The sequence below is a fragment of the Podarcis liolepis genome (assembly GCF_965112155.1).
Source record: "Podarcis liolepis genome assembly, chromosome: 7".
Lineage (NCBI taxonomy): Eukaryota > Metazoa > Chordata > Lepidosauria > Squamata > Lacertidae > Podarcis > Podarcis liolepis.
The window spans coordinates 88,547,715-88,567,318 of NC_139561.1; the positions used below are offsets into that span (position 1 = coordinate 88,547,715).

Sequence of the window (19,604 nt, forward strand, 5' to 3'; positions counted from 1 at the left end):
AAAATAAAATTTTATTTAATTAATTTAATAAATGATAACAAAAACCACAAAGCAGAGTGGTACACAAAAACAGAAAAAGAAAAGAAAAAGAGAGGGGGAAAAAACAATAAAGAGATAAACAATAACAACAAACTTAATTCTTCACAAATCCAACCTTTTAAGCATCTTAGTTGACTTCCTCAAGTACCTCCCTTCTGAGTTTCCTTGTAGTTAAAAGTAACAGCTTTCCAATATCATTATTAAACAATTTCCAAGTATAGTCCATCTTACTCACTTTTCTTAATATTCTAAATCGCATTTATTTAATTGTAACTTAATTTAATCCTAGGCCTATTGGTTTTCTTTCAAGTAATTTCTAATTTTTTATACAGATAGGTAGCCGTGTTGGTCTGCCATAGTCAAAATAAAAAATTCCTTCCAGTAGCACCTTAAAGACCAACTAAGTTAGTTCTTGGTATGAGCTTTCGTGTGCATGCACACTTCTTCAGATACACTGAAACAGAAGTTGCCAGATCCTAGGAAGAAGTGTGCATGCACACGAAAGCTCATACCAAGAAGTAACTTAGTTGGTCTTTAAGGTGCTACTGGAAGGAATTTTTTATTTTGACTAATTTTTTATGTTTGACAGGTTTAAGTTGTTATTAAACACACAACACAGTTTATGCCAGATGTAACAGATTGAAACAGGCATTGAGAATGTGGTATTGGAGTCTCCCATGCTGGTTGTAATGAGCGGTTTAATATCCTGGCCAAGGCCTCCCTGTTGGAGGACTTCCAGGCCTCCATGGGGTTACCAGCAAATGATCATTTTCAGGATACTACAGCAAAGCACCAAGGAGGGTAAATGACGAAGTACAGGACCGGATTGTTAAAGCCCCCACAGCCAGGCCCCCATGAAGAATCCAGAGATTGCGTTGTGTATTATTTTATATACATTCATAGACACTGAAGAGTAGCTGTACATAGCGGAATACAGTGGTACCTTGGGTTACATACGCTTCAGGTTACATACGCTTCAGGTTACATACGCTTCAGGTTACATACACTTCAGGTTACAGACTCCGCTAACCCAGAAATAGTGCTTCAGGTTAAGAACTTTGCTTCAGGATGAGAACAGAAATCGTGCTCCGGCAGCGCGGCAGCAGCAGGTGGCCCCATTAGCTAAAGTGGTGCTTCAGGTTAAGAACGGACCTTCGGAACGAATTAAGTACTTAACCCGGGGTACCACTGTACTCAGTTTATTCAGAATGGCATAACCACAGCCCTATGCAAAGTTTCCTGGAAGAACCCAATATAGTGGTTCCTTGGGTTACAGACGCTTCAGGTTACAGACTCCACTAACCCAGAAATAGTACCTTGGGTTAAGAACTGCTTCAAGATGAGAACAGAAATCGCATGGTGGCGGCATTAGCTGAAGTGGTACCTCAGGTTAAGAACAGTTTCAGGTTAAGAACGGACCTCCAGAACGAATTAAGTTCTTAACCCGAGGTACCACTGTAGTGCTAACTTTTGACTGCACAGCTTCAACTTGAAAAACACATTTGGCTTTAGCAAAAGATCACCCAGCTGAAATGCAGCCTTTAGCTTTTAACTGAAAATACAAACCATCTTACAAATTGAGGCTTAAGGTGACGCTTAAGGCATGGCTAGCCAGGCTAGAAGCAGCGGTTCAAGTTTAAGAACTCCAGCATCGGAAATGAGTTCAGAACTACAGTGGTACCTCGGGTTAAGAACTTAATTCATTCTGGAGGTCTGTTCTTAACCTGAAGCTCCATTTTAGCTAATGGGGCCTCCCGCTGCTGCGCCGCCGGAGCACGATTTCTGTTCTCATCCTGAAGCAAAGTTCTTAACGCGAGGTACTATTTCTGGGTTAGCGGAGTCTGTAACCTGAAGCGTATGTGACCCGGCTGTGCCTTTGCTTCCTAACTCTGGTTCCTCCACTCTCAGTCACTGGCAGAAGCCCTCGCCAGATTCCGTTTCCACACTTCTCCACCCAGCAGGGAAGAATGGAGGTGAAAGTCCTGCTTCCCCCATCCAGAGCAGCTCTGGGAGAGGGACGTGCCTACCCTTGCCTTTGCTCCCTGGTCTCAGGCCTTGCTCTCCCACCATCCTTTTCTCCTCATACGTCTTAGTCTGCCACTCTGCTCCTGAGCCCATCAACACTTTGGGACTCGTGACATGTTATTAGAGAGAAAACCTTTTCTCTATCCACTTCTCTGTCCACTTTGTGCATAATAATAATAATTTATTATTTATACCCCGCCCATCTGGCTGGGTTTCCCCAGCCATTCTGGGTGGCTTCCAACTGAATATTAAAAACAATACAGCACCAGACATTTAAGCAGTTCTTAAATGATCATCTTGGTCGTTCTTTTCTTAACTTTTTTCAATCTCTACCATGACCTTTTTGAAGTGAGGCGATCTGGAACATGGTATCTTGACGTTTAGAAGACATCTGAAGGCAGCTCTCTTTAGGGAAGTTTTTAATGGCTGATGTTTTAATTTATTTTTAATCTTTGTTGGAAGCTGTCTAGAGTGGCGGGGGTAACCCAGACAGATGGGCGGTGTATAAATAAATGAATAAATAAATAAATATTATTCCAAATGCCATTGCACCATAAATTTGTATACCAACATTATTAGAAAGTCAGTTTCATTTTTAATTTATTTTCTAATGGTCTCAAGATTAGAATTTGCCCTTTTCACAGCTGCTGCACACAGGGTCACCATCTTTATCAAGCTATCAGCCCTTGGTCAGACACTGCCAGTTCAGACCCCGTGAAGGTCTAAGTGAAATGAAGTTTTTTTTGTTCAAATGTGCATCAGACTTCAGACTTGTTTACACTGAATTGCATTTGCCATTTTACCACCCATTCCTACAGTTCATATAGGTTCTTTTGGAGCTCTTCACTTTTTGTTTTAACTGCCCTGAACAATTTAGTGTTATCAGCAAACTTGGCCCCTAACCGTTCACCCTAATTCTCAATCATTTATGTTTTTTTAAAAAATGATATTTATTAAAATTTCAGAGAAAAGAATTACATAAAAACAAGAAATAAAAAAATAAAAAACAAAAATAAAAATACAAGAAAAATACAAAATACAGAATAAAAAATAAAAACTTACAAAGGAAAAGAAAAAAGAAAAAAATGAATAAATCTTTCCATGCCTTACATTCATATCCTTGTTTCCCTGACTTCCTCATACCTCCCTTTTTTGTATTCCAGTTCAATTAGTTAATTAAGCAATTTCTTTCCCTCTTTTTCTCCTAATCCTTTAACTTAATATAATATAACTTTAAATTTTCACCTGTTATCAATCCATTTTTACATACACCTTTATAGCATTACTGCTTAAACCACTTAACTTCATTCTAACATCATTCTAACATTCATTAATTTTACAATATTTCTGTAGATAATCTTTAAATTTCTTCCAATCTTCTTTCACCAATTCTCAATCATTTATGAACAAGTTAAAAAGCACAGGTCCACTGCCAATCCTTGGGGGACTCCATTCTACATCTTTCCAATGGGAGAACTGTCCATTAATTCGTCCTTTGATTCCTGTTAATCAGCTCCTTATCCACAAGAGGAGAAGGCCAGTTGTGTTCTTTATTGTTTTTATTTATTTGACAATTTTTAAGTCTTTGGAAACTGCGCTGAGCACAGTTTCTGGAGTGGAAAGGTTGGCATTCATCTTTCACAAGAGACAAAGGTGTGTGCCTGTTGCCACACACAAGAGGTTAAGGCAAAAACCAGCCAAGCGAAAAGGGCCACGTGACATGTTTCTTCCTTTGTGGAATCCTAGAGGAAAGCTAACAGCCCAGAACTGACTGGTTTTGCCTTCTGTGCAGCACTTGCCAGTATGTTACTTTTTCCTCTGGGGTGAATAGCAGCTATTCACTGTGTTTGAAGGACACGATCCACGTAGGACTTTAATATTGTTTTTTGCCTCCTTTGAAGCTTACCATGAAATATCAAGCCAGTCCCTCTGTGGAAAGCCCCCTCTTAGGTTAGGTAGAATATTGGGAAGAGGCTTACTTATTTAGAACACCTGCATAAAAGGGTTAATTTAAAAGGTAGGGGATTGTTGTTGTTGTTTCGGCAGGTTCCTTTGCAAGGAGCATCTGTGATGTGGCAACTTTTCGCAGCTACCCTGTCGCTTGTTTTCCTGTGCATGAAACATCTATTTGCATCAGATTGCAATTGGGTAGCTGTAGTCAATGATTTTGCTGACCTTGGGACCGACCGAAAGATTTTCTTTACCCAGCGGGAAGTTAAAAGGGTGGCTGAGATCTTCAAGGAACTCACAGACTCAGCTATAGACCCTGATGACAAAAATGCAGTGAGTACAACATGCCTGGGTGTGGGAGAGAAGATCTTCCCAGTGGCGTAGCGTGGGGGGTGCAGGGGGGGCCGGCCGCACCGGGCACAACATCTGGGGGTTAGGGTTAGGGGGCGCAAATCCACGGGTTAGGGGGCGCAAATCCACGGGTTAGGGGGTGCAAATTACTTGCCTTGCCCCGGGTGCTGACAACCCACGCTACGCCACTGGATCTTCCTTTCCTTCCATGGCTAGTAAGGGCTGCTTGGGTTCCATGGCTCTTGAGCTGGAGCTGTTAGGAGGGTGGGCAAGAGGTCACTTAGAGAGCCCCTAGAACCAAGGGCTGAAGGGAAATCAGACAAACACACCCTCAAAAGGCTTAACAGAAGAGGCCAGGGCTGATTGGATCCCAGGCAAAGGCCAAGCCTGACTTGGAAGCTTTTATAACGAAGGGAACCAATGGGCTGCCTTTGTGGGTAGCGTCAACCTAGAGTTTAGGGGGAAATCGCAGTTGTGAGACCCTCTCAAACCGCAGACCTGACCGGCTCACCACAGCAGTGTATAAATCTGGAGCTTCTGCTTTCATCCTTGATGATTCCTAGCAGGCACAAGTGCTTGAATCCCTTACGGTCTCAGCTACTTTGGTTTATTTTATTAAATCAACTGTTTTATTCAGGGCTGCTGTTGGCTCTGCTGGTATATCAGTCAGCCAGAACTCTGCAGAGGTCAAGCCAACAATCTCCAAGTGAAAAGAGCTATTGAAATAACTTTCTCTTTTTACAGAAATACCTGGGATTTCCATACTACCTGAAAATTAATCTGAGCTGCACACTTCAGGTAAGGGAAGAGCCACATGCTTTGTGAGGGCAAGGGATACTTGCACATTGTAATTGAAGGGGCATTTTCCCTTGCTCCCCTGTTGCTTCAGCAATGGATAGATTTGCACTATGGACATAAATTTGTTTTAAGCCACTGCTTTAAAGTGGCATTTCTGTTTCATCTGCTGCTGAGATGCATGATAATTTTGTGAGGTCTTTTTTTTTGGGGGGGGGGGGAGGTGCGTTCAGCCTGCCTGATGCCCTAGTCCTTTATAATTCCTGGGCTCCTGGTTCCACCAAGGTTTAAAATCTAATGGAGGATTCCATTGCTGAATTAGCCAGACAAGGCTCATAGTTGCCAACTCAGTATGGTCCTTTGTATAACAAAGGAAGCTGCTCTGTGCCAGAGGACAAATGGATGGGCGCCCCTCTCTTGTTTGGCTGCCAGTAAGACGGACAAAAGCCAGGATAGTTGTGTGAGGGAGAGAGTTGGGCTAGAAGCAGGCTGCTGGCATAAGCCAGGGAGTCAGAGCCATGCTTGATTTCTGCTGGAATCCAAGGCTGTGTCTATGGGAGAAACAAGACCACTTGGGGTGTTAATGCTGCGAGCCCCTCCACTGTAGGTTTAGGTTGCATATGTGTGTAAATAAACCACATGTCATAAAGAAACCACGGTCTCTTATTCCAAGGAAACCAAACCCTGGGTAAGTGACTGGATAGGAAAAGAAGAGAAAAAGGGCTTCTTATTCTGTGTCCTGTCAGTTACATAAAAAGAATTATTCGAACATTCCCTCCGTAATAACAACCCACTATTCGTCTTTCTTCATTTTTCCAGTCCCTTGTTCCATTTCATTCATCTCTGGCTTAATTTCATTCCTCATTTCAAACTCTTTTGGGTTATAAATTATTCTTTTCCAAACTAAAAAATCTCCTGGAAACCTTGTTGCTGAAGAAGCCCAATGGGCAAAACAAGGGTGTATCCTGAGAACTGGTCTGTCATCGGCTGCCTTATTGTTACTAAGTACAGTGGTGCCTCGCAAGACGAAATTAATTCGTTCCGCAAGTTTTTTCTTCTTGCGAGTTTTTCGTCTTGCGATGCACGGTTTCCCATAGGAATGCATTGAAAATCAATTAATGCGTTCCTATGGAAACCGCCTTCAGACCAGGTCCGGGGACAGTCTGTCCCCCAACCTCTTCTTAAGGCTGGGGGGGGGGGACAAGGGCTTTTCTTCCCACCCCCAGCATTTTAAAATCGCCCGGGACAGCGGAGGACTTCTCCGCTGTCCGGGGCGATGTAAAAGCCCCTGGGAAGGCAGGCAGGGGGGACAAAGACTTTTGCCCCCCACCCGCCTTCAGAAGAGGTCCTGGACCTCTTCTGAAGGCGGGCGGGGGGCGAAAGTCTTTGGCCCCCCCGCCTGCCTTCAAAAGCCGTCCGGGAAGGCAGGCAGGGGGGAGCAAAGACTTTCGCCCCCCGCCCGCCTTCAGAAGAGGTCCTGGACCTCTTCTGAAGGCGGGCGGGGGGCGAAAGTCTTTGCCCCCCCCGCCTGCCTTTAAAAGCTCTCCCGGGAAGGCAGGCAGGGGGGAGCAAAGACTTTCGCCCCCCCACCCGCCTTCAGAAGAGGTCCTGGACCTCTTCTGAAGGCGGGCGGGGGGCGAAAGTCTTTGCTCCCCCCCGCCTGCCTTCAAAAGCCGTACGCGATAGCGGGAAGCTCTTCCCTGCTATCCCGGACTGCTTTTAAAATGCTGGCGGTGGGGAGCAAAGCCTTTCGGCCCCCGCCGGCCTTCCTGGACCTCTTCTGAAGGCCGGAGGGGGGGAAAGGCTTTGCTCCCCACCAGCAGCATTTAAAAGAGGTCCCCGGAGATTTCCCTATGGGCTTTCGTCTTGTGAAGCAAGCCCATAGGGAAATTTGTCTTGCGAAGCGCCTCCAAAACAGAAAACCCTTTCGTCTTGCGGGTTTTCCGTCTTGCGAGGCATTCGTCTTGCGGGGTACCACTGTAGTTCTGTTTGTTACACTCTCAAGACATAGGACTATGTAGAAGGATGATATCAGTATGAAATGGCATTGCCAACAGGAACTGTACATTGTAATTGTTGGATTTGACAATCTTTGGACTTGACTATCCTTGGACTTTACGACAACAAAAACATATAGAAGGTTAATGGTAATATGATATATTATTGCGGGATAACATATCACTGCGGGAGGCAGTGGAAGACAGGAGAACCTGGCGTGCTCTGGTCCATGGGGCCACGAAGAGTCGGACACGACTAAACAACTAAACAACAACATCATGTTACTGCCATCAGGAACTGTGCTTTGCATTTTTTTGATATGACAATTACAGTTTTAGTATATATAATGTTATGTTGCTTTACGGCCAGTTATGTGTGTGTTGTGGTATTCTGAACATGATTTACGTAATGAGGCAATTGTGTGTGTTGACTGTATCATCAAACACCGACAAAATCTGCCATCTTCTCTCCCCTGCAAGTCGCAACACTAATGTCATAGTTGACAGACCTCTGCTTGGATTGAGTCAGCACAGGCAAGTGACACTAGAGTAATTTTGTGACAAGGGCTCTGGGTCAACAAGCTTCTTTCCTCCTTCCAGAACTCAGCATGGGCAATTCGGACAGGTCACTACACTGGACTGAGGCCGATTGTGACTGTCACTTTTTCAGAACCCGTCCACCCTGTGCGTCAGAAACAGGAGCAGCTGCAGATCGAAATGAGGGCTGCTCCGTATAGGGATAAAGGTATTTCGGCATGTCATCCCCAAGAGGCAGTGTGGAAGCAGGAAGCACAAAAGGAAGTATCTCATTAGAGAGTAGCTTCCTTTTAAGGAGCTTTGCTCCCTTCGGAATTTTTCAGCTTCAGAAAGCAAATTTTGGATGCCACTAATGGCCACAAATAAGCAGACGGACAGATTGGACCCAGTTTGGCCCAATTCACTTGTAAATTCTCTAAGCTTGCATTGGGGAACCTCTTCATAGATTGCATTGTAGGTTAATTGGCAGAAGGGAAGGCAGCAGTTGGATTTTCTGCCTTGGATGATAATAGCTCATTTCCCCGTTGCCTCCAAGTGTGTGTGTTTGTATGTATGTATTGGCAGAAGTCAGAACAATAATCACCATCCAAGCACCTAATTTAAATACCGGATAATATTTTGTCTCACTCTTCCGCCGACATGGGTATGATCCTGCCTCTAGCACTGGGTGGAGCAGGCATTTACTGGGATGCAGCCTCTCCCCACTTCTAGTCCTCCCTCTGTTTAGGCTTTTGGAGGGGATTCCTGCTCTGCCACTGAGCCTCTTGGGCCTGCTGATCAGAAGGTCGGCGGTTCAAATCCGCACAACGGGGTGAGCTCCCGTTGCTCTGTCCCAGCTTCTGCCAACCTACCAGTGCATACCACTGCATACCAGTGCAAGTAGAGAAATAGGCAGTGCAGTGGCAGGAAGGTAAACAGTGTTTCCGTGTGCTCTGGCTTCCGTCATGTTCCTCCATGCACCAGTAGTTTAGTCATGCTGGCCACGTGACCCGGAAAGCTGTCTGTCCCTCGGTCTGAAGTGAGGTGAGCGCCACACTCCATAGTCGCCTTGGACTGGACTTAACCGTCCAGGGGTCCTTTACCGTTTGACCTTTCCATGCCTTCTCTGCCTCCAGCAAATTGCGACAGCGAGGAAGTTTGCCAAATGTGCTGGTTCACGCCGATGCCCTTCTTGAACGGCACTGTTGTGTTGGATGTGTTGGTGGAGAGCAACGGCATCGGTCTCCCTGTGAAAAAGAGAAGGTGAGGGATACGTTTCTAGTTTGTAGACCCAGCAAGAACATTTTCACGTGTGCCAGTATCTTGCTTGTGCCATATTTTTGAATGAAACCTAAAACAAAACAAAACCCGAAACCGTCAGTCTATTACAGAAAGAGAACTGGCAGCAAAGCTCTCTTGATCAGCTCAGCAGAACTATAACCATCTTCCACCAGTGACAGTTCCACCTGGCTGTGTCTATGGACCAAGGGGACACAGCAAGGCCTATTCCACCCTCCTGGCTGGAGCCGACTGCCATGTGGCTCCTCCCCTCCCAGAACTCTTTCCTGGATTGACAGTTCCATTTGGCCATTATGTAACAATTACATGAATGTGTTGGTAATTGAACTGGCTAGTTTTCCCCTCCCCCCCTTTTGTATCAAGTCTCTGACAGCAAACCATTACGGTATTTTGAATGGAATTGACAGCTTTTAAGAAAAAGTATATAAATGTAGCAAAAGAAAACACATATATTCTTTTTCTCCTTATGTATAGCTTTGCCATAAATATCAATGGCTATGTGGGAATTGTTCAAAATGAGGTGAAGATCAAGATTGGAGAAAAGGTAAAATGCTGGGGTTGGTAGCGATCTCAAGTGGCCTTACAGTCTGCTAACCACTGCTACTTGCAGTATGCAGATGTGGTTGCATTTGCCTGTGGGGGTTAAACAGAGTTTTAGGACCCCATCTTTGGTAGCAGAAAAGCATAGGAATTAGGCTGCAAAGTCTCCTTTTGAGCAAGTCCAGCTATGAAGTAAGCTGGCTTCCTCTTCCTTACCCTGCTAAACAAAGAATCGGGCAACAACTTGCAAAGTTTGAAAATTAGATTTACTTACTTTATAATCATGCACTGGCTCCTAGTGACAGTAGCAGTAAAAACTCTGCAGTCTGCTCTTTTCATCTCTCTGCATATTCTTAGAGACTGGGGGGGCCAGGTGGGGAGCTGGTTGCAGTGTGTGTGTGGGGGGGGGGGAGGGAAGATTCCCTAGATTCCTCTGCAGCTTCTTGACCCCCCTCCTCTCCAGCCTCTGCTTCAGCCTCAGAGTCTGAACTGTACTCTGGAACAGAATCTTCCTGCTCACTAAACCCTGTTGCCCCTCTAGCCTCCGGCACCTCCTCCCCGCAGTCTTCTTCCTCTGACCACTCATCATCGTCCCACCACCAGTCCCCTGGCTCTGAGCCTTCTTCCCCTGGGAGTTCCCCGGCTGGTGCCTCCTCGGCATCCAGCCAGTCCTTGACACTCCCTGCCTCTGCCCTTGTGGGTGGGGCCTGGCATGGTACCCCTGAAGTTTTACCCTTGGATTCTGTAGAAGATATCTGTTGGTCCCCAGTGGCTTTGGTGTGATAGACAGACTCTCCTCCCTGGTCCCTTCTTACCAAGCACAGCTAGGTTCTTTGAAGAATGTCCTGCAACTGAGAGACCCATCGCGTCCCTTGTGGTACACTTATGGACAAGCCCCAGTGCTCATCCTTGGCGGCATTCCCCGGAGCAAGATTGTCTTCATGTCGGACTCGATGTTTTGGGATTACATTCCAATAGAGGTAAAGGGGAAAGGAGCCCTCTGCAAAGCGCATCTCTGACATGGCATCTCTGCGTTGGCCGGGGTGCGGTGGGGCTGGAACTCCCCCAATGGTTCACACATGAGCTTGGTGCCGGCAAGTGAAGTTGTAGCCGTCCAACGGTGGTGGAACTTGACTTCGGCAGACCGCATGTTTTGTGCGTAGTGTGTCCCAGGTTAAGTCCCCAGCGTCTCCAGTTGAAAGCAGCTCAAGAGCTGACACCCTTAACACAGAGGATGCCCATTACAGCTAACAAAGCACAGCATTGTGGGAATTCCCACACAACTCTTAACCTAGTAGGAGCTGAGCCTGTTTCCACCCTTGTCTCTCTTTGTCTCCTTTTCTGCTACAGGTGGGCATTGACAGCTGCTGGATTGGCTCCCTCTCATGCCCACAGGGTACATTCTCCTCTGCCATTGTTGATGCCATTAGTACAGAGAGCACCCTGTTCATCCGGCAGAACCAGCTTGTCTATTACTATACGGGACATTACCCAATCTTGCATGTGAACACCTCTGGGTCTGGTACGTGAGCCTGAGAAGCCAAAAGGCACAGTTTTGTATTGGTTTTATGCCACTTTAACTGTCATGCCTTCCGTTACGGAACAGATGGAATTCTATGAGAGCTATGCTCTTCCGTTTTCTCTGGGGGCAGGGAATCCTTAGTCACGTTAACTGCTGTCCTGCCCTCAACTTGCACTGGCTGGACAAGGATGGAATATGGACTAACCCCTGCTTGTGACAGTGCATCTTGAAGGTGTGCCACTGTGGAGGACCCACCCCCCATTTAGCACCATGGTTATGCCACTGTAACAGCACTGACCGCCAATTAGTGCCTGGGCCCAATTCAAACTCCTCTCTATCCTCTTTTCTATACTATGCATAGTTTTATACACATCTGTCAAGGACAGACCTTTGTCTGTCATATACACCTCTGTCATATACACCAGTGTTTCCCAACCGGTGTTCCGCGGCACACTACTGTGCCGTGAGACATTGGCTGGTGTGCCGTGGGAGGGAGGTGGGCGAGTCGGGCGGTGAGAGGCGGCGGCGGCGAGGATCCGCGTCGAGCCGGGGGCGGCTCCGCGGTGGTGGTGCCGAGGTTTCTCTCTCCATTCTCCCCTCACACACACACAGGAAGATCAGCTGACAGGACCCAGCCAATGGGGCGGCGGCGGGGCAGCGCGTGCAAAAGGGAGGAGCGCGAGACAGCGGATGAGGAGGAGGCCGGCATGTCCGGGCAGCAGCAGCAACAACAGCAGCAGCAACTCCCGGCGACGGCTCCTCAAGCCCCGGGCAACCCTACTCCCTCACCGGCCTCGGCCGCCCTCCTGCTCCACCCGCCGCCGCCTCCCCTGCCGCCGCTGGCCACCTCGGCCCCGCCGCCGCCCCCTCCTCCGCCCGCTATCGCCGCCACCACCACAACAGCCGCCGCCGCCTCAGCTGCCGCCGTCCCTCAGTCCCTCGCTTTGCTGCGCTGCCTCCTCCCCCCCCACCCCCAAAGCTTGGAGGTTCCCCGGCAAGGGGGAGGGGAAAAAATTGAAAACTTTCACTTTCGTGCGTCCCTCCCGGCGTGACGCTGCGCGCTGACGTCACGGGACTGTAATGGTGGTGTGCCGCGAGATTTTTTTCTTCAAACAAGTGTGCCTTTGCCCAAAAAAGGTTGGGAAACACTGATATACACCTCTGTCAACGAGCTTTTAGGAAATCACTAACATCATCACGTGGTATTAAAAACAGCACAGTGCTGTTAAAAGCTCTTTCCTTAAAAACAGCCAGTTTCCCGAAACCTGCCAGAATGAAACAGGTTTTGGTGGTGGAAGGTGGCAAGGAGCTAGTCAGTCTAGCCTCTCTAGGAAGGGAGCTCCAAATTCTGAGAGGTTCTACCAAGAGGGCCCATTGTTATTGGCATCCATCTGTCTCAGGAGACAGTGGAGTGTGCTTCCAGGAGTGTATGAGCAGTACCGAAGTGACCTCCTTGGGGCAGAAGCCTGTGTATGGAGGTCCTGGACTGCCCAGACGACAAGATTCCCTGGGCAAGATGTTTGGCAGCAGCTTGACTGCAGGAGTTGCCGAAAGGAAGCATACAAGGCACCATCCAACCGTCTTAGGGATTCCACTCCAGATTTGTGTGGGGTTCATTCCGTAGCTTTTTCTTCTCCTGAAGATATCCCACAAGGCAGTGGAAGTTGAGGATCAGTGTTTTCCTTCTCCTAGATGGGCTACCTCCCCAGGCTGATGAGCCCCATCTGCCCCTCACTTCCCTCTACAGCATGTGCAGAAACCTCCTTTTTGATTGGTTGAGCCCACTTAATCTGCCACAGTTTGTCTGCGCATGCAGGGAAGTCCCTAACTCACTGAGGGTTTGAGACTCATTGGCTACCCTCACCTGGTTTAGCCAGCCTGTTGAAAATGTTCCCAGGGTGTGAGAAGCTGTCACAGGTTGACAGCTTCTAGGAGCCACAGGTGAGAGCTGAGTGCAGGGTGGGGACCAAAGTACCCCAGAAGAAGCACAACGTGTCCCCCACCAGAGGTGCTATCCCTTTCCTAACACCCCACAATGCACCCCCTCATAACATTGTAATCTGACAAACCATCTGGCAAACAAGGCTCCTATGCCTTTGCAAGGTGCTTAGAGTAACTGATCGGGACCATCTCTCTCTGGAATGCGCTACCACAAGATGTTGTCATGGACTGTCATAAAGGGTATAGATAACTTCATGGAGGATAGCACTGTCTGTGACCACTAGTCACGATACATGAATGAGAGGTAGGATACCTTTGGATACTAGTCGCCAGGGAACAAAAGGCACAGAAGGATACTTAACTCATACTCCTTGTGGATTTCCCAGGGGCATCTGGTTGCAGGATCCTGGGCAAGGTGGGGGCTGATCCAGCTGCCAGGCTCTTCACATGTTCTCTTCTATTTCTTTAGAGCTCTGGACACGCATATTGAACCATGTCTGCGTGAGAACCTTGAACCCAGTCTTTTTCCCAATGAATGGCTCTGAATATGTGATTGCCCTTGGTGGCGGCTGGCAGGAAGGAGAATTCTTTCTTATCACAATTAGAGGTATTTATCTTGCCCCACGTAGGACTATAGGACAGAATGGATGGGGGCTAGCTTGAGGAGGGGCATGCACTTCTGTTGTTCTGTGCAACGGGGTGTTGAGCAAGACTTGAATGGTGTGGTCTCAGCTGGATGATTGATCAGCTGTCTACCAGCTCCACCTGGTACACAGGCTGAGACCCTACCTGCCTGTGGACTGTCTCGCCAGAGTGGTGCATGCTCTAGTTATCTCCCGCTTGGACTACTGCAACGTGCTCTACGTGGGGCTACCTTTGAAGGTGACCTGGAAACTGCAATTAATCCAGAATGCGGCAGCTAGACTGGTGACTGGGAGTGGCCACCGAGACCACATAACACCGGTTCTGAGATATCTACACTGGCTCCCAGTATGTTTCCGAGCACAATTCAAAGTGTTGGTGCTGACCTTTAAAGCCCTAAACGGCCTCGGTCCAGTATACCTGAAGGAGCGTCTCCACCCCCATCATTCAGCCTGGACACTGAGGTCCAGCACCGAGGGTCTTCTGGCGGTTCCCTCATTGCGAGAAGCAAAGCAACAGGGAACCAGGTCACCATCAGTAGTGGCGCCCGCCCTGTGGAACACCCTCCCTTCAGATGTGAAGGAAATAAGCAGCTATCCTGTCTTCAAAAGACATCGGAAGGCAGCCCTGTTCAGGGAAGTTTTTAATATTTAACGATGTACTGTGTTTAACACTTGATTGGGAGCCGCCCAGAGTGGCTGGGGAAACTCAGCCAGATGGGTGGGGTATAAATAATAAATTTTTATTATTATAATTATTATTATTAGCGAGTCTAGACCAGAAATGCTGGGTTCCAGAAAGCCGCTTCCAAATAGTAGGGAAATGTCAATTTCTGTAGGATATTGGGGGAGCTTTCAGGTTCATATTTTTAATTCTTTGTTTTTATGGACTGTCCTCAGGTTTTAAGCTACGTTTGCTGAAATGTTTGATAATTTTCAGGTATTATGGTAATTCATAATTGCCTTATTTTAATGCATTTTAAATTGTGTTATTACTGTGTGGATGACTCGGAACATTTCCTGACAAATTGAATAAAGAAAGTGGGTCGGTTGGGGGCAGAGCATGACTTCTGGATCATAAGGAGGGTATACATGTGCTGGCAATGGGAGGCTTTGTCCATTGGAGAGTGGGAAAGGAGAAGCAGTCCACTCATTTTAACCCTACCCATGCTTCCTTTTTCTATATAGATGGGATTGTGAAGGCTTCTGGATCCTTGAGGGAAAAGGAAGAGACAGTATGTGATTTTGTAAGGGGTACGTCCATTTTGATTTTTAAAATGTGCCTCCCACTGGGTAGCCTCCACAGTCTCGTGCCACTATGGTGAGCTTTGTAGTGAGGGAGGTAAAGCCAGAATGGGCCATATATGTCTTGGTTTCCCTGATCACAATTCAGGACCCAAAATCCAACAATGTACTTGTACAACATGGAATGAGCTGGGTTGGGGAGAGCTCATTTTCTCCGTGACTGTTATTTCTTTATAACATTTATATCCTGTCCTTCCAAAGGAATCCAAAATCAGCAAAGACAAAACAAAAACCTCTTAAGAACAATTCTAACACAGATGCAGACCAGGAATGGTTTCTTTATCATGAATAACTATTCTGGGCATATCTTATGTATACAGTGGTGCCCCACAAGACGAATGCCTCGCATGATGGAAAACCCGCTAGACGAAAGGGTTTTCCATTTTGGAGGTGCTTCGCAAAACGAATCTCCTATGGGCTTGCTTCGCAAGACGACAATGTCTTGCGAGTTCCTGCCAGTTTTTTTCCCTCCCCCCCTTTTTCTAAGCCGCTTATCAGCTGATCCGATCAGCAGATAAGCCGCTAAAAGCGCTAATAGCGCTAATTCGCTAATCCATCAATGGGCTTGCTTTGCAAGACGAAAAAACCGCTAGACAAAGAGAATCACAGAACGGATTCTTTTCGTCTTGCGAGGCACCACTGTATCTTGTTTATATTGTAAACCACCCTGCGATCCTCAGATGAAAGGAGGTATAAATAATGGGGGGGGGGGAATAACTGTATGCACTTCTGACAATTATTATTTCATAGAAGCATAGAATTGTAGCATTGGAAGGGACTCCAAGGGTCATCTAGTTAAACCCTTCTATGCAGGTAACTAAAGCATCCATAAGAGATGGCCCTCCAGCCTCTGCTTCATAAACCTCCTTGGAAGGAGAGTGCACCACCTCCCAAGGGAGTCCTTTCCACTGTTGAACAGCTCTTACCATCAGAAAGTTCATCCTGATCTTTAGTCAGAATCTCCTTTCTTGTAACTTGCACCCACTGATTTAGTTCCATTACTATGGAGCAGGAGAAAACAAGCTTGCTCCATCGTCTGTGTAATGGGAATTGGGGTTGCTTGTGCGTAAACTGCAAACTGCTCCAAGCTAGTCGTACAGCTAAAACTTTCCCTGGTTTGACAGCCCTTGAAACGCGACTGTCTTAGTCACTGGCAGAATCCGTCAGTGGGCGGGACCTAAATTTCCTCCAACATAAAAGTTGCTTGACTCCAAGTCTCCTCCTAGATTCTCTGCGTGGAAGCCTTCTGCGCAGCGTGGGCGTGCCAAGCGGAGGTCCTGTGCTCTCTCCGCTGATTTCACTGGAAGAGTCTCTGAGTCTCCCCTCCGCCGTACTCTCAGCTTCCCCTTTCTCCCTGGTGTCCCCTGGATTTCCTTCCCCCGTGGAAGCTCTCTCTCTCTCCTTGCTAGTTCTCTCCCCTGCATCACTGGAGCGTCTTACCTCTCCTCTTCCCTCTGATGGCAGTTCCCTGACAATCCGTGTGACAGTCTTTTAAATAAATGATTTTGGGTTTGGTCAGTCAACTACCTACAAATCCAGCTAACAGTTGCGTTCTCTGCAAGGACAGCATGTGGGATTTTGTCAAAAGCCTTACTGAAATCAAGATACACAACATCCACAGCATTCCCCTGATCCACCAAGCTTGTAACTCTATCAAAAAAAGAAATGAGATTCGTCTGGCGTGACTTGTCTTTGAGAAACCCATGCTGGGTCTCAGTAATCAAAGCATCCTTTCCCAAGTGCTCACAAACCAACTGTTTAATCTTCTGTTCTAGGGCCTTTCCTGGTCTGTTCGAAGACCTTTCCTGGTAACGACATCAAGCTGACTGGTCAGGAATGACCTGGGTCTTCTTTTGAATTTTTGAAGATGGGGACAGCGTTTGCCCGCCACCAGTCTGCAGGGATTTAGCATTCGTTTCCTCTTCCCAGGAAATCCTGGGAATTGTAGTTCCTTGGGAACACCACTAAAGATTTCACCCAGTGTACTTAAATAGCTCCACTAAAGGATGATTCCCAGAGTTCTTTGGAAGATGACATTTAAGCTGGTATAAAAATCAACATATGGGTAAACAGAGACATGGCATAATAGTAGGAGCAATGTGGTCTGTTCAGAGTGGCCAGCAGGAAGATGTGCTCATGCCACAAATGCAAAACCTACAGTGACATCTCTTTAAATAATGCAATTTTCCCATTGCCCCAATCTTCTTCTCCCTTCTAGCTTCGGCATGCTCCATCAAATGGGCCACTTACTCCTTGGCTGATAACCGGATATATTTGCTGGTGCATGAGACGGGAACAGACAAGCACACCATTGTGGTATACTTACTAGGTTAGACTGGCTCTCTTAAGCGTTATTCGTATTGTTTATTGTACTTGAAATTCAACTTGGTGGCGTTAAAAAAATCAAAATCAAATCTATTCTGGCAGGAACCTGTCTAACAATCATGACACAAAAAGAGAAAGGGACAGATAAATAAAGAGTAAAATGAGCAAATTCAGGTGCACTGAAGTTACCCCGCCACATGCTAGAAGTGCCAAAATGTGATTTGGGGGCACAGGGGAACTGAAGGAAAATAAAATATCATTTGGAAAAGATGTTGAAATACTGAGACCCTTTCCACTGCGTCATTGTCCTACTATATTGTCTGAAAGACATTATAAGGAACAAGTGTGTAGAAATGGTTTCCTGCTCATTAGTTGCAGCCAGAGGTTTATGCAGTGGTACCTCGGTTTTCGAGGGTCTCGGAAGTCAAACGTTTAGGCTTTTGAACACCAAAAACCCGGAAATAACTGCTTCGGTTTTTGAACGCTTTTTGGAAGCCAAAATTCTTCCGGAAATGCATGCTTTGGTTTTTGAACGTTTCGGAACCGAGGTTCCACTGTACATGGGAAAATGGAAAGTGGCAAATGTGTACCATCAAGTAAAGATTGGTATGATAAATTAAAGAGCTATGCTTTTCATGGCTGAATAAACCTACTTTATTAGATTTAGAGAACGAAATCAAAAGCAGGATATCCGCAGGCAAAAATGGATTACCGTATTTTTCGCTCTATAAGACGCACCAGACCACAAGACGCACCTAGTTTTTGGAGGAGGAAAACAAGGGAAAAAAATATTCTGAATCTCAGAAGCCAGAACAGCAAGAGAGATCGCTGTGCAGTGAAAGCAGCAATCCCTCTTGCTGTTCTGGCTTCTGTGATAACTGCGCAGCCTGCATTCGCTCCATAAGACACACACACGTTTCCCCTTACTTTTTAGGAGGGAAAAAGTGAGTCTTATAGAGCAAAAAATACGGTAATTTTATCGATCATGAGTTGTTATCAAATGTATGGATTCACTGTATTCTGATAGAAGGAAGCATATATTAGTCCAAGTCAATTGCTGTTGTACTCCATAGAAAATTCAGTTACAAGCGTAATTTCAGTCCAACTAATTGTAATTACTGGTATACCATCTGTTACATCCTTTTCTTTCCCCCCAAGCTTATGCATAAATGGAATAAAGTAAATAAGTAGGCAATTTTAACATTTGGATGTTTTCTCTGCTCACTTTGCAGATATAGAGCATTTTGAATTTATTTATCATATTCCTGAAAAAGTTCCCAAGGGTAAGTTAGGCTGCAGCATTTGAGACAAGGCAGAATCTGCTGCTACTTGCACAAGACAACACTTGTGTACTCTGTGTTAAGCCACAAAAATTAACACCCGGGCTCCAAACTTGCTAGCGGAATTTGCAAATTCTATTTCTCCCTTTATTGTGCATTCAAAGGTATGGGGGCGGGGATGGCAACGAAACCCTTGACCCTTCTGATCGCAAGTACAGGAGGATAGTTAAATGGCAGACAAGTTGGAAGGGGCGTTGAGTATGTATTAATCCTGGAACTCTTTGCCAAAACCCCAACTTCTCTTCTTTTTTCTGTTACAGCCTCTGATAAAGGGTTTGTGTTGTTGCTAGGACTGGAACATTACACAAACACAACCCTTATACCAAGAGGTTTGGCTTTGAACCCCTTCAGTAATATATTTTACATCTGGGGGAATGCTATCTTGCAAAGGTAAGATTCCCTGCGAAAAGCCTGCTGGTGTGAATATGGTTCCTTTCTGTTTATATTACTTTCATCTTTAGGAAATACTGCATCTAAAGGCGACCAGAAATTCCAAAGAGATTGGAGTAAAGTTATTGAGGATTTGAAAGATTATTGCAAAAATGTGAAGACACTAGCAGGACTGAAATAAATCTTGTAACGTAATGAAGGACAGAAACTGGCAGTTGAAATGCGCATACAATTTAGTAGAAATGGGAAAGCCAGTTGAAGGGAAGGAGGGAAGTCACGTGCTCGGCGGAGCAAAAGTATTTGATATGTATTTGAAAGGTTGTTATATTCTGTGTTTTTGAAAAAACAAAAACAAAAAGTATGTCAAAAAAAGAGAAAATTCTGAATCTAGTGCCCAGAAATCTAAATCTGTACCCTAGTAGCAATGGACTTTCCTACGATGTCGACCATAATTTTTACACTCTCTTGGCTTATCTTCAGTTTTCTCACAGTGCTGTTTCTATAAAGCTTGGAAAAGACCAAAAACAACAGTATTGTGGCACCTTAAAAACTAACCATTTTATTATGGTATAAGACAGGAGCTGCCAAACTGATTCTCATTCCACCAGTGGTCCTCAAGCATCATTCA

General features: G+C 46.1%; 1 protein-coding gene across 8 annotated transcripts in view; it reads left to right on the forward strand.

The window, feature by feature from the left end:
* The window catches only part of CATSPERG (cation channel sperm associated auxiliary subunit gamma), a 46,383-nt gene that overhangs the window by 430 nt on the left and 26,349 nt on the right, over positions 1-19,604 (forward strand). For 4 of the 8 annotated variants that reach the window (XM_083515743.1, XM_083515742.1, XM_083515747.1 and 1 more), the window contains exons 2-13: positions 4,111-4,347; positions 5,110-5,163; positions 7,758-7,902; positions 8,810-8,936; positions 9,447-9,516; positions 10,337-10,492; positions 10,863-11,034; positions 13,445-13,582; positions 14,805-14,870; positions 17,140-17,250; positions 18,479-18,529; positions 18,847-18,976. In XM_083515743.1, the coding sequence (XP_083371869.1) occupies positions 4,135-4,347; positions 5,110-5,163; positions 7,758-7,902; positions 8,810-8,936; positions 9,447-9,516; positions 10,337-10,492; positions 10,863-11,034; positions 13,445-13,582; positions 14,805-14,870; positions 17,140-17,250; positions 18,479-18,529; positions 18,847-18,976 (1,433 nt within the window). In that variant the 5' untranslated portion in view covers positions 4,111-4,134. Of the gene's footprint in view, positions 1-628; positions 841-2,708; positions 2,785-4,110; positions 4,348-5,109; positions 5,164-7,757; positions 7,903-8,809; positions 8,937-9,446; positions 9,517-10,336; positions 10,493-10,862; positions 11,035-13,444; positions 13,583-14,804; positions 14,871-17,139; positions 17,251-18,478; positions 18,530-18,846; positions 18,977-19,604 lie in introns of those variants that run through there. The other 4 variants (XM_083515745.1, XM_083515746.1, XM_083515741.1 and 1 more) reach the window with 3 other exon arrangements.